Below are 14,869 nucleotides of genomic sequence, written 5' to 3'. Positions count from 1 at the left end.
GTTCTTGCTCCATGCTGAAAGTTGGCAGGAATAATAGAAACTAAAGATGGAAAAAAACAACTCGTTTCATCCATAGATTGGCAGAGCCAGAAAGTTCCTGCAGTGTGATCTCAAGTTTAGTCCTTAATCCAACATACAACATGCTCAAACGTTTGTGAAGTTTGTACATTTTTTTAATCCACTTGTGTCTCTTCCTCCCTTCTGGCTTCTTCCAGACGCTGTGACAGATCTCGCCTCTCATCCTGGTTACTACGTACATTTAGTGGAGGCCTCCATGGGCAAATGTTGTATAGTGACAGAGGAGATTGAGCGTGACCTCCACCGCTCGCTGCCTGAGCACCCTGCCTTCCAGAGCGAGACGGGGATAGCGGCTCTCAGGAGGGTGCTGACTGCGTATGCGCACAGAAACCCCAAAATAGGATACTGCCAGGTGAGAAGCTCCTAGTGGGCTAATGCTGCTTTTCTTTATTTTTTTTTCCCCTTTTTCTTCTTTCTCACTTTTAACGTTGCATTGGGAATAATTTAATCTGTGTTTTTTTGATAAATAAAGTCTTTAGTTATGGAAAATGCATAACTTTGGGCATTAACTGTGAGTTACTCTGGAAAACAAGCATGCTCTGCTTTATCAAAGCATTCCCTCAGCATTCTGCAAACTGCAATTAGAGTTAGAGGAGGGAAATAAAAATTGATGCTTTTGTTTGTTCGAGAGTGAGTTTCTTGCACAATACTTGGAGACAGTGCAAAGGGAGCTGGCCTACACAGATGAGATTTGCATAGTGCACTTGGGCAGAGGTTTAGTGAAGCTCTGCTCTTTTTTCCAAAACTGATGATGTTGATGATGAAGTTCTTTACACATTGTCTCCTAAATTAATATCTTTGCCTTCTGTGCAGCTCTCTGAATTCTAGCTAACATCATAACAGTTCCAGATTTCCTCTCTTCTTTTGAAATACAGATACAGGGAGGGGGTAAAAAGCAGGCCCAAAACATCTTGCACTGTCAGCTACATGCTTTGCATCTGGGCAAATCCAGAATTGTGCCTTTCTCAGTTGTTTCCTATTGCTCTTAGGAAAAGCAGCATATATAAGCTTGAAAAACTCGTTACGCCTTTTTCTTGGGTTGCAATTATGTATTCACTGACTGTTACCTTTCCTTGGCTGTTTTTGTCAGCTGTTTATATCAAGTTAGGCTACTTTTATTTTAAAATATCCACAACTTAGCTTTTGCCAGTAGGTTTTGCTGTCGCTAATAAATCTTGATTTTCTTTTTTCCCCTTGTAAGTCTATGAATATTTTGACCTCCGTGTTATTGTTATATGCCAAAGAGGAAGAAGCCTTTTGGCTGTTGGTTGCTGTGTGTGAACGAATGCTCCCAGATTACTTCAACCACCGAGTGATAGGTGAGCTGATGTCTCTTCCACTCTTCTTGCTAACTGGGAAGGGTCAGCTGGATGGCACTGGAAGAACTAAGTGCAGTTCTGCTGAGATGCAGAACCCATGAGTGAGGTGGTCCATATGCTCGGTTACTGTGGAAAGACAGCACTGGTGGCTGCTTAAGTTCCAGTGTTATTTTTTGGTTCAAAGAGTTTGAGCTGCAAAAGCCATAAACTGACAGACTGCTTTTTACAGTTTGTTATTTTTTTTCTCCTATTGGTCAGAAGATAGTAGAACTGTTGCCTGTTAGATAAAAATAGAAGAGCTTGTGTGTCTTGGTTAGCAGTGCTAGAGATTCTAGCTGTTTCAGGTCAGTTTAGGGAAGATGTGCAGGCTGTTTTTGAGCTGATGTGTCTGCCTAGCTGCTAGAGTAATTTTAGACATGCATCTAAAATGACCCTTTGTAATGAGTGCCAGTACAAAACCAGATCGCTGAAAGTGAGGTGCAGCAATAAGAAATAACACCAGCTCCTCTGGAGCATATGCTTTGTATTGCACATGGCATGTCTTTGCTTCTTTGCAATGCAGCTGCTTTAGAGACTGTTGTGAAAATAATCATGTAAATTGCTAATGCCTGCCTCTTATATAGGAGCTGAGCTGCTTGACAGAGTAATTGCACACAGACATGCAAGAAAAAGTATTTGTTCTTTGCAGTCTGTTTACTTCCTCCTCATACAGAAATATCTGATAGCTTTTCCCTCTTCAGTGCTAAACTTACTTTTTAGTGTCTGCCATTACACTGCTGCCGTAGCAAAGGGAGGGATCTGGTCACTTGTGAGTCTGGTGCTTTCTGAAGAGCAGGATAAGATGTCTGGAGAGATTTCTAATCCTTTTCTTTCAGGGTGGGATTGTAATGCCTTCTGATGCTGTGCAGCTGCGCAGTCACAGAACTGGCAGGTGAAGCAAATTAAAGCAGAATTATAGTCAGCTAGATGCTTAGAATGTTTTGTGGTGTTTCCAGTGTCATTGGTATTTTCAGCTAGTGGATTTGGCACTGTAATTCTCACACTTGTTTGAACTTCAGTTCTTGTCTCCAGGCGTGACTTTATAAACTGCCATCTTGATGACTTACTCCCATGTACGTGCATCTCTTTTTGTGATTTGGAAAAAGAATAAACTACACAGCATGTCTGTTTGTCCTTCTAGATATCATCAGCCTAGGGCCTGTCTTAATGTCAGTGGTTGCTGGCTAGTTGTCTGTAAAGGAGAATTCCTCACACACAAATAAACTTGAATGTTCCCATACAGCTGGTCATATCACTACCCTTGTGTTGTACTTGAAGTTTGTATCTTGCCTGTTGCTAACGCTATAGCTGGAGCAGCTCTCCTACAAAGAAAGATTGAGGGAGTTGGGCTCCTTTAGCTTGGAGAGAAGGCTCCGGAGAGATCTAATTGCAGCCTTCTAGTACTTGAAGGATGCTTATTAGCAGGAAGGAGACTTTTTACGTAGGCAGATAGTGATAGGACAAGGGGGAATGGTTTTAAAATAAATGAGGAGAGGCTTATATTAGATGTTAGAGAAGATTTTACACAGAGGGCGGTGAAACACTGGCACAGCTGCCTGGAGAAGCTGTGGTGTTCCATCCATCCCTGGAGGCACTCAAGGCCAGGTTGGATGGGGCCCTGGGCAACCTGAGCTGGTGGGGGGCAGCCCTGTCATGACAGGGTTGGAACTGCATGATCATTGAGGTTCCTTCCACCTCCAGCCATTCTATGATTGCATGATACTATGATATCAGGTTAGAAACAAGTTATGCTTGAGTCAAGAATGGATGGAAGAGTAATAATGCATATCCAGTTCTCATGTAACCATGGCTCTTCTATCCTCTCCATAAATGTATTGACCATTTTACTACACTATATCTGTTAGATTGTCATCACCTTGCTATTATCATTTTTCAGATGGTGAAAACCCCACTTCATTTCTCTGAATTGCCTTTTCAGTCCTGGAGAAGTCATTTGGATCATCCTTTCTTTGAATGGATACCCTAGTATTTTCCTACCTCACTATGGTTTCATGATGCAATACCCCAGAAATTCAATTGCTTGGTTATCGTGGTTTCTGGGAGCCTAATTAAAAAGTGGGCGTAAAAATATCTTTGAATATACCTACTTAACTTTAATCTACAATGTCAACATTTAGTCACAATATAATATTCTGCAAATGATCTGGTCAGCATTGCACATCTCTTGTAAAACTTTAGCTTTTGCCAGTCTCTCCTGTAATGCCTTTGAGCCTGAAAGGATCTTTGAATGTGTCCACCTGTCTTTCTCTAGCTTTCTTCAAATACCCCTAAAACTTTCTGTATCTTTTTTGATCTGTAAACTATTAAAGCTGTTAAATTCTTTATTAAAAACAAAACAAAAGCACTTAAGAAAGACGGATACTGCAGAATAACCCCAGTCTGCTTTATTTTCTGTTTTCTTTTCTCTTATCATCTGACATGAAAAAACTGTCCCTTCAAAGCAACCACAGTGCTTGGTGTTTCTCAGAAGCTCTTTGCATGCCCCTGGGTACTTATTTTCAATTTTTGATATTGTACTGTTTGTTCAGAGACCGGCAGAAGCTTTTTGTGGCTTAATGCAAAAACAGAGAATTATCATACCTTTTTTTTTTTTTTATGATTTGGATGTAAAAACAAAAGATAACACAATTTTCCAGCTCAAAAAAGAGAAACAGGGCCTAAATCTGCTCCTTCTGGAAGGCCTGGTTTGGATGGTCGGGAAAGATTGTATATAGACATTGCAGAAATCTTCTCTTAAAAAAAAAAAATAATATATATATATATATATATATATATATATATATATCTTTGCATTTACCTGTGTACCCATAAATATTTGTGTACATATGTGTATACATATGTATTCGTATATGTGTAAATCTCTTCTTCATGCTTAATGATATAGTCATCTCCTATATTTTGTTACCTGGAGTGAAAGCTCTGCTGCCTGCTTTCTTGAGTATGTATGCTGTAGAGGAATCTGTACTGTTTCATTTTCATTACATAGACCCCAAGTTGAATAGTAAAATGCTTTAAGATTGCTTTTCCTGTCACTTAATTATACGTGCTGTTTTAGCCAAAAACAACAGCTGCTACTATTACTATTTTACTGCACCCTAAAGGCACTTAGCAGAACCAACGTGGTCTTGCAGAATGTTGCACAGTGAAGATCACAGGCATAAGGGTTGGAGTTGAGATCACAGCAGGAAAATAATGGGGATTTCATTGTAGCCGTATGCATGTCTTGTCAGTGCAGTTTTAAAAAAAATGTCTTAAAATAGCGATCACTGGCTTTAAAGAGTATTTTTTGTGTGTGTCAATCCTGGCTAATACTGCTTCCTTGCACTTGCAGGTGCTCAGGTAGACCAGTCGGTGTTTGAAGAGCTTATAAAAGAGCAGCTTCCAGAACTGGCCGAACATATGAAGGATCTGACTACCTTAGCTTCCATTTCTCTTTCATGGTTCCTCACCCTTTTTCTTAGCATTATGCCTCTAGAAAGTGCTGTGAATGTCGTCGACTGCTTTTTCTATGATGGGATCAAAGCCATCTTCCAGCTAGGCTTGGCCATACTTGAAGCCAATGCAGTGGACTTGTGTAACAGCAAAGATGATGGGCAGGCCCTGATGATTCTGAGCAGGTACCGTCACGCATCTGGTTGCAGGAACATTGCTTCCCTCGCAAATCTTTCTGCAGTCAAAGGAGTTTGGGTGCTGTTGTCATGACAACTGTAGGCACCCTCTGTGTTAACATGCTGCTGCTGCTTTCACGGTGCCTACCTCAAACAATGGGCTTTGTAAATTTGACAAATATATGTCCTGTGACACTTCCTGGCGGTGCCGAGACATGCACGGACTGTGTCAGTTTGCAATATATACTGCTGCTCTTTCTGTCTTCCCTGGAGTGATGAACTCCCCGCTCCCGACCTCAAGGAGACAGAAGTTTTCTTCCTTGGGCAGCGTTTAGTCATTTGGCGGGCTTGTTGTTCCTAGGATGAGTAATATTGAAGGCATTTCTGAAAAACATAGCAGCCTAAAAAAAAAATTTAAGTCTGAGCCATAAGACTTATTATTTATATTGAAAAAAACGTAGTACAGAGTAATCTGTGTTGCTTGTACTTGTTCCCTGTAGGTTTTTAGAGCACGTGAAAAATGAGGAGAGCCCTCTGCCACCTATTGGTAATCACCATGCATTTTTCAGCGATGATCAGGAAGCCACTCCAGTGACTGAAATAGCTAATCTCATCCATGATTCTTACGAGGTAAAATCCAGCTTGATGTCTACTGCTCAGATAAGCTACGATTTAGTAAAAGAAAAAGGTTGAAATTCAACACAGATGTTTCAACAGTTAAATACACATAAAGATCCTTGAAGAAGTGCTCAAATGCAAAATGCTAGGTGCAGAATAAATACATAAACTGAGAGGTCAGTTAGAGATTGAATACATTTAAACTGTGAGTTCTTGAGACAGTCACTATACTTTAAAAGTTGTATTTCCCATCTATTGGAAATACAGTTTACTGGAATTATCAGTATAGTATATAGTATATACAAAACAATGAGCTTCTCTTCCTCCTTTCAAGAAATTTGGAGACCACTCTGTGGAACAGATAGAGCATATGCGCTACAAACACAGAATCCGTGTTCTGCAAAGCCACGAAGACACAACCAAGCAAAATGTGGTGAGTAGAATGTTATTTAGGCTGAGATTTAACACCTTCCCTCAGCCCCAGTGTTCTGTGGCAACCAGCTTTCAGTCTTTTTAAGGTGCAAGATTATGAAAAAAGGGGGAATCATTACTGACTCTGGAAAAAAGCTCTTTTCTAGGATGCTTAATGTTTTTATTTTGCAGCCACATGCATTATTTCCTACGGTGGCTATAACATTAAGATCAACTGCAGGAGAGTCCAGCCCAATGCTTTGTATGTGGCAGTGGTCCTGGGTAGATGCCTGGGGAAGAGCAAGAACAGAGTGATGGTGATGCGATGCTTCCCCGGCCTCCTGTGACCTGCCGCTTAAAGACTACCTGTCTTTGTTTCTAATAGCCCTTAGGGGATTTCTCTTTTCACACATTTGTCCAACCAGTGAACCTAGAGAAGGAGGGGGAAATTGCAAAGATTTTTCAGTGCTCCAGTTTTTACCTGTACCACATAAGAACAGTCACTGGGAGGGTTCGTGTGCTTGCTTGTTCGTGCCAGTGATGACAGTAGCAAGCATTACAACTAACATGTATTCTCTTTAAGCTTCGAGTTGTCATCCCAGATGTTTCGATTCTTCCTGAAGATTTAGAGGAATTGTATGACCTGTTCAAGGTTGGTATACACAAAAAATAGTGGATTAAGCTATTTGAGGCTCCCGGCTGTAACATCCCGTCATCTCTTAGCACAGCCATCTCGCACTTCAGGTCTGGGATGTCTTGGAGAGGTGTTCTGTGTTACTTGGATGAGATCTTAGCTGGAACTTGTCATTTTGTCCTTTGTGTGGTTTTCCAGTTGCTAAAGAGCAATGCTAATGTACTGATAATTCAATGGAGAACTATTGAGAATATTTTTTCTAAGTTGCTGCTTGGTAATGGTCCGTGAAAAATTAGGTCCCAGTAATTTTCACATGCAGACTGCACTTATTATGTAGTTCTGCTCACTGGAGATCTGTAATACTTTTAAATCCTGCTCTCTTAATGCTCTTTAAAGGCACTCTCAATTGTCCATGGAGTGGGGAGGAAACCCAGAAACTTACATCTTTCCTGTTAGTTCCCAATTATCTTTTCTTTTTTTTTTTTGAAGAACTAAAAGTAGTTTTTACTTCAGTTCCTTAATGTCAGGATGATATTTAAAAGAGCCGTTATAAAAGATATTTGGAGATGGAAACATTTAAGATTACACAGATACCCATGATTTAGAGCTCCACGCATGTAATGGACATTTAATGTATATTTATTTTGATCTATTGTTCATCCATAAATATTAGGCACTGAGAACATTCTTGTGGTATGTACTCAGTGTTAAGTATCTTTGTGGCTAAGAGCAGTTGTATTCTTGTTCCATTAGTTGTGGTAAGGTGATGCTGCAGTAGTGTGATGCACTCTGTAGTGCTTTCCTCCTGCTCCTTGCTGCTGTTTTTTATTCTTGACTCTTGCACTCCTTCTCTTTTTTTCACTTGGTTTCCTTTTGGTTTCTTTTTTTTGTTACCTCCTTTGCTCCCTCAGGACAGCTTGTTTTGTTGGGACTCTTTGCTGTGCATCAACCTGACTGACCCTAAGGGAAGAATAATGGGAACAACATCCAAACTGAAAGGTCTGGGAGAGAATTAACGAGCGGGTCAAGCATGTTTGACACCTTGAATTTTCTCCACTCTCCTGTACCTTTGGATGGATGTCCTGAGCCAGATACAGCCAATAGAGTGTCAGTAGCTCTTCCTCCAAGAGTCTGTCCAGTTTCTTTTCATATTTATTAATTATCTATTGGTGATAATAAGAGCACTTGGATGCTCTAATTAAAGATTAATACTTAGCTTTTTCTCACATGAATAGTCTCGGTATCATTATAACACTACGCACAAAGAGAATTTTGAGCATTTCCAGCACACTTTGATGTGAATGCCTTTTTCTGCCAGTCGTGCTCTCTTTGATATTGCAGACTGCAACTCCCCTTTCCTGTATTTGATTTCTCCTAGAGGGAACATCTAATAAGATGCTACTGGGACACGGCGGGGCCTGCCGCTGAGCGACACGACCCCAGCAGGCCATACGCTGAGCAGTACCGGATTGATGCCCAGCAGTTTACTAACCTCTACAAGCTTGTTTCACCCTGGACATGTGGGGAGCACACCGACATCCTCGCTGAGAGGACATTCCGCCTTCTAGATGACAATATGGACCACCTCATTGAGTTCAAGGGGCTTGCCAGCTGCCTAGGTATTGGCTTCTTACGTGGGGTGAAAGGTGGACAGAGGTGGGGTGGCATGGGGTGAGACAGATGTCATGTAATTGGTGACCCTGCACCCAGGCAGGTAGTGATAAAACAAGGGAGAATGGCTTTTAAACTAAGAGAGGGGAGATCTAGGTTAGGTATTAGGAGGAAGTTCTTAACTCAGAAGGCTGTGAGGCACTGACACAGCTGCCCAGAGAAGCTGTGGTACCCTGAGGCCCTGGGCAGCCCGAGCTGGTGGGGGGCAGCCCTGCCCACAGCAGGGGTTGGGGCTGGGTAGGATTTGATGTCCCTTCCAACCCAAACCATTATATGATTCTTTGAAGATGTGAGCAAGTATTTTTCTTATACGTGTAATTCACTTAACCAGTGACCTTCACTAATATTCACTGTTCTATTTGTAGTAAGTAGGTGAGATTTAAAAGACACCTAAGGTCATCATTCAATACTGTATTAAAATATGTGTTAGTAATTTTGTTGAAAATATTTTATGAATCAAAATCATACTTGGGTCTGTGTGGAAGGCTAGGAAATCTTCTCTGCCAGATTGCTGTATGCAGTACACCTTTGAAATTGCAGTACATTATCTGTAATTGCTTCTTCAATATTTATCTTAATCTCATTTAAGATTGTATGAGTTTGGTGCTGTTGACAGTAAGCAGAACAAAAAAAATTTACCATCGGGGACTGAGTGCAGAGCTTGAGGCCACAGCAGAGATGAGGCTGTCCATCCCAAAATCTGTCTGAAGAACAGTACTACATCTCAGCTGTTGCCTGACACCAAATAACAAAAATGCTTCAACAGTCAAAGCCTCAAGAAATTAAGTAAATCCATATTTTTGTCACTTAAACTTTCTAGAATTTTTTAATGTGAACCAAATCAACCTATACTACTATGTGATTTCATTTCTTACATTCTTTAAACTGAAAAGGTTTCCACAGTATTTCAGTGCTTTTGAAAGTTTAGAAGCAGTCTTCATTAGCAAGGGCTCTAGCTGCACCACGCAAGCTGCAGAAAGCAAAGGTAAGAATTGGCAGAAGGAAGATCTGCGCACTCTAAGTGAAGATCAGGTTTGAGACTGCCTGAAGAACCTGAAGGTGCACAAGTCCATGGGATCCAACAAGATCCATCCACAGGTTCTGAGGGAACTGATGGAGGAAGTTGCCAAGCCACTGTCTAAATCTGAAAGGTCATGGCAGTCTGGTGAAGTTCCCCTGATTGGAAAAGGGGAACTATAGCCCCCATTTTCAAGAAAAGAAAAAAAAGAAGATCCAGGGAACCACAGGCCAGTCAATCTAACCTCTGTGCCTGGCAAGATCATGGAGCAGATCCTCCTGAAGACTCTGTTAAGGCACATGGAAAACAAAGATGAGGTGATTGGTGGTAACTGACATGGCTTCACCAAGGGCAAGTCATGCCTGATGAAACTTGTTCACTTTCTGTGGTGGAGTTACAGTGTCAGTGGATAAAGGAAGAGCAACTGATGTCAAACTACCTGGACTTGTGCAAAGCATTTGACACTGTCCTGCACAGCATCCCAGCTGCCAAATTAGAGAAAAATGGATTTGATGGAGTATTCCCTGGATAAGGATTTGGCAGGATGGTCACACTTAGAGGGCTGTGGTCAATGTCTTAATGTCCAAGTGGAGACTGGTAATGAGTGGCGTTCCTCAGGGATTGGTGCTGGGACCAGTGCTACTTCACCTTTTTGTAGGTGACAGTGGGATTGAGTGTACCCTCGGCAAGTTTGCAGATGACACCAAGCTGAGCAGTACTGTTGACATGCCAGAGGGAAGAGATGCCATCCAGAGGGACTTGGACAGGTTTGAGAGGTGGGCCCACGCCAACCTCATGAAGTTCAGCAAGGCCAAGTGCAAGGTCCTGTACCTCTGCTGGGGCAATCCCAAGCACAGATACAGGTTGGGCAGAGAATGGTTGAGAGCAGCCCTGAGGAGAAGGATTTGGGGATGTAAGTTGATGAAAGACTCAACACTAGCCAGCAGTGTGTGCTTGCAGCTCAGAAGGCCAACCATATCCTAGGATACATCAAGAAAAGTGCGACCAGCAGGCCAAGGGAGGTGATTCAGCCCCTCTACTCTGCTCTTGTGAAATCCCACCTGGAATACTGCGTCCAGTTTTGGAACCCCTACACAAGGAGGACATGGAGCTGTTGGAACAGGTCCAGTAGAGGGCCACAAAGATGATCAGAGAGCTGGAGCATCTCCTCTAAGGAGACAGGCTGGGAGAGCTGGGATTCTTCAGCCTGGAGAAGAGAGTTTCAGGAAGACCTTGAAGCGGCCTTGCAGTACCTGAAGGGGGCCTACAGGAATGCTGGGAGAGGACTTTTTAGAAGGGCATGTAGTGACAGGATGAGGGAAAATGGCTTTAAACTGGAAGATGTTAGATTTATACTGGATATTAGGAAGAAATTATTTTCTGTGAGGGTGGTGAGACACTGGAACAGGTTGCCCAGAGAGGCTGTGGATGCCCCCTCCATGGAGCATTCAAGGCCGGCTGGATGGGGCTGTGAGCAATCTGATCTAGAGGGAGGTGTCCCTGCCTATAGCAGGGGGGATGGAATGAGGTGATCTTAAAGATTCCTTCCAACCCAAATCATTCAAAGAATCTCATTTTTTCTAATCACTGAAAATATTGGCTATATTACAAGAAAAGTAGATATCTTGTTGGGGCTTATTTTATAGAACAGTGGCAAGGGCAAAAAGGAAGAAACATTAAAAACCTTATGGCCCCCAAAGAAGAGAATTTTCTGTCTCTCCCCTTTCTTGTTCCTGCTTATCTTGAAGCAACAAACAGCCTTCATTAGATTCCCTACCATTCTCCTTGATATTTTTAATTGATGATGAAGTTCCATAGGGTAGGTACTCCCATTCTATTTGACAACAACAAAGAGCACAACAGATGCCTATCACCTGCTGTTCCTCATTAATAGGCACAACTTAAAATATTTCAAAGTAATGTGCTTGTTTTCATATATTGTTCTTGCAAACAATTCTTTCTGCACTGAGATGGCTGATTTATTTTAAGCTGTGGGAGTAAATGCTCTAGTTCACTTCCTTATTTTTCTTCCCCCTCCTCCCCCACCTCTTCTCTCAGATATCATGTATAATGGAGAAATGAATGAAAAGATAAAGTTCCTGTATAAGCTACACATCCCACCTGGTAAGAAACTTGAAAGGATGTACCTCAGTTTTCCTTTAAAAAAAAAAAAAAAGGTCTTGCTTCCTTCAGCTGGGATTTGCGTTTGTAATTACGCTCACTCCAGTTAAAAGCTTTTTGGGTGGAATTTATGGATACAAAACGTTAAGGCTCACATCTGCTGCATCCGGAGATGTTTTGCCGCCAATTCTATGGTTATTTCTAGACTAAATACAAACTGGGATTACATTATTGAATGGCTGTCCTCAGTTTGCAGTAGAAATGTCCTCATCACATCTTGATCCAGTTGTGACGAGGTGACAAAATTTTGCAATAGTTTCTAAAGTTTTTAATTCAGTGTGCCATTCCTGTCAGACTTCTTACTCTTACTGCAGCTCCAGCTTTACTTACATTAACATAATTTTACATTATGATTTAATGAAGTAACTGCTTAAAAACATATTTGCCCTGTTATTTAGCTTTCTTCAAGTATGTAAATTTTACAAACATAAATAACCACTGCGGAGCATTAGAAGGATTAATGATACCTCTTTTGGACAGCTCTCACAGAAGATGAAAGAGAAAGCCAGTCACCACTGAAGAATCCTTTGCTGTCAACTTCAAGACCATTAGTCATTGGGAAATCAAACGGTATGGAGGAAGTGGTTCTCTATTGTATGCGTGTGCGTATGAGATAACGACTTTCTGCATGTTACCCCACTCCATTATCTTCACTCCCTGGGTTTTATTCTGAAATGTTGATTTACTGCAATGACTTGAAAACTAATTCTCCTTTTTGTGTCCGCTCCATAAAAGGAGATGCAGTAGATTACCAAAAGCAATTGAAACAGATGTTGAAGGACCTAGCGAAAGAAAAAGATACTAAAACTGAAAAAGAATTGCCAAAAATGAGCCAGGTATGTATGTTAGGGGCTGCGGTCTGTTTTTAAAGAAGTAGAGAGTATTCACAAATGAGCTGTCCAAATACAGCAGCTTAGCTCTTAGGGTAACTTAAGCCCTAGCTCAGATTCAGTCCTTTAGGTATTGAGGACTGGTTTATTCTGTTGGAGGGAAAAGGCATCATGTTAAAAAAAAACAATCAGCCACCTTTCTAAGCAGCTTCCTCTCCACAGACTCGCTGGTAAATATACAGCATTAGCAGGAAGGAAAAAAAGCATTCTTCATAAACCCAAAGAATTCCTGAGAATGTATACTGCTGTTCTGTCTTTTCTGACCTTCTCCCCACCAGAAGGGTAACCTTGTTGGTCCATCAACAGTTGAGACTTGCCCTGTCTTAGCCTAATGCTGATCTGAACAGCATGAGGCAGCCAAAGGCTCGTCACCTTGTCATCTCTTCCCTAATGCCAGTATTGTGTATGCTTTTGATACAAGGAAATGTACTGGGGAAAGGGGGCCCTGTATTATTAAAATGTGTTATGGACATACAAAGAGAAATGAGGATCTACCTAGAATCCCTTCTGTGATGGTACAGCTAAATAAAGTTTTTAATGGGTGGCCTGTCCCCAGCCTTTCATAAGCTTAGCAGGACTCACACCATCTGAGGGCAGCATGTGACTGAACTTCCTGAGGTCCCTTTCAACTTGAATTAACCTTTGATTGTGTGAAACTTCAGGTCTCACAGATGGAACAGCTCATAGCCTAAGAAGCATCTGTGAAGTGTGAGTGAGGCAAGGAGGTTTTTTTTTTTGTGTGTGTTTTTTTGTTTTTTTTTTTTAAATTAGAAGAAAAAATTACTGGTGAGAGCTGGGGAAGCAGCAGAAGGGAAAGTATTTGCAGGTCTTTGAGTGGCTACTGTGGTTGTGAGTCACTCTAACAACCCATGCTTTTTCTGCCATTAATGGAATGTATCTCCACTTGTCCTTTGGTCATCTGAGAGGTCCTGTTCTAAGCAAGGAAGCAAAATACTTTTCTGCTGTTCCTCTTTTGATTTCCAGTACAAGTGTTTCTTAGCTTGAGTGGAGGTTGAAATCCCCTTGCTTGCAGTTTTCTAAAGCAAGCAGAAGTTAAAAATGAGCAAGTCTGCAGACAGTATTCTGCATTCTTTTGCAATGCTCTGCCCTCCCGACTCCTAGTTACCCATGGCATAGCTGTTCAGCACCTTACTTCTGGTTTTTCATCCTTTACAGAGAGAATTCATTCAGTTCTGCAAAACCTTGTACAGCATGTTTCACGAAGATCCAGAGGAGAATGACTTATATCAAGCCATTGCCACTGTGACCACCCTGTTACTTCAGATTGGAGAAGTAGGACAAAGGAGCATCAGCCTGGGGAGTGGATCAGATGAATTCAGTGAGGACCTGCAGGCCCAGGCCTCTGTGTCAGACCACGATGCTGTTTTTAGTGACACTGTGAAGACCCTTCACAGAGACTCTCAGTCTTCACCTGTGACCGAAGGGGACTGGACTGTCTCTTTTGAACATATTTTAGCATCCCTCTTAACTGAACAGTCATTAGTTAATTTCTTTGAAAAACCCCTAGAGCTAAAACCAAAACTTGAGAATGCAAAGCTGAATCAGTATAGTCTCAAAACAAATGGAATGAGCTGCCAGTCACGGAGCGAACATACAAAACTAAACACACAGTAGCAACAAACCTATCAAAAAGAACATGCACTGAAATTATGCCAAAGCACATACTGTACAAGGCTTTCAGTCAGCAGTGGACTTCTGATAAAGTTTGTTAGATTGTGGTTTTCAGTTTAAGAGTTTTAAAGCTAAGGGGTGTGTAAGTCATTTTGTGCCATCCACTGAATGTTAAAAGGAAACATCTGTCTACAGTGTGAAGACAGTGAAGTCCTCTTCCTTACTGGGAGAGCAGAGGCTGGCTCCTGTTGTCCCTTTCTTTTTTCTAAAGGAAAAAAAAAAACAAAAAAAACAGGAAAACTATTCAGCTACTGTCTGCAGTTTGTTTAGGTTGCCTTTTTTGCACTAATAACTGAAAACTGTTTCAATGCTGGTAATTGAAACTATTTTAATATATTTGATTGTATTCCAATTTGTATGTCTTGCTGAAAAGTTAAGTGTACATGGACTGTGCTTTTGATGTTGGTCTCTGAAAGTATGCACTTTTCAATAAACCCTTTTTGTACTAGACCTGCACTGACAATTTCTGGATTGATGGGAGCTAAGTGCCATTAGTTTCCTACTTCAAGCTCCCTGAGATAGTGCGTTCCCATTTAATGGCTTGGCCAGAGCCAGAGTCTCAGTGCAGTATGCAGACACAAGCCTTCAGACTCAAAGCAAACCAAAGGAGTAACAGCTACAGACTCCATCTAGGAGAGATTACATACACAAAGTACTGTTACAGTACCTGGGTCATGGCTCTTTATACT

General features: G+C 41.4%; 1 protein-coding gene across 4 annotated transcripts in view; it reads left to right on the top strand.

Annotated features, from left to right (window-relative positions):
• Positions 1–14,630, top strand: part of TBC1D8 (TBC1 domain family member 8) — a 48,200-nt gene extending 33,570 nt beyond the window's left edge. For 2 of the 4 annotated variants that reach the window (XM_085214124.1, XM_085214115.1), the window contains exons 10-20: positions 216–430; positions 1,280–1,397; positions 4,789–5,074; positions 5,566–5,695; positions 6,018–6,116; positions 6,678–6,746; positions 8,107–8,347; positions 11,476–11,541; positions 12,079–12,168; positions 12,334–12,434; positions 13,665–14,630. In XM_085214124.1, the coding sequence (XP_085070250.1) occupies positions 216–430; positions 1,280–1,397; positions 4,789–5,074; positions 5,566–5,695; positions 6,018–6,116; positions 6,678–6,746; positions 8,107–8,347; positions 11,476–11,541; positions 12,079–12,168; positions 12,334–12,434; positions 13,665–14,123 (1,874 nt within the window). In that variant the 3' untranslated portion in view covers positions 14,124–14,630. Of the gene's footprint in view, positions 1–215; positions 431–1,279; positions 1,398–4,788; positions 5,075–5,565; positions 5,696–6,017; positions 6,117–6,677; positions 6,747–8,106; positions 8,348–8,988; positions 9,186–11,475; positions 11,542–12,078; positions 12,169–12,333; positions 12,435–13,664 lie in introns of those variants that run through there. The other 2 variants (XM_085214134.1, XR_014880639.1) reach the window with 2 other exon arrangements.
• Positions 14,631–14,869: the final 239 nt, after the last annotated feature.

The sequence above is a fragment of the Meleagris gallopavo genome, chromosome 1 (assembly GCF_905368555.1).
Source record: "Meleagris gallopavo chromosome 1, MGAL_WU_HG_1.1, whole genome shotgun sequence".
In the NCBI taxonomy this organism is placed as follows: domain Eukaryota; kingdom Metazoa; phylum Chordata; class Aves; order Galliformes; family Phasianidae; genus Meleagris; species Meleagris gallopavo.
This window is presented reverse-complemented; position numbering and strand designations above follow the sequence as displayed.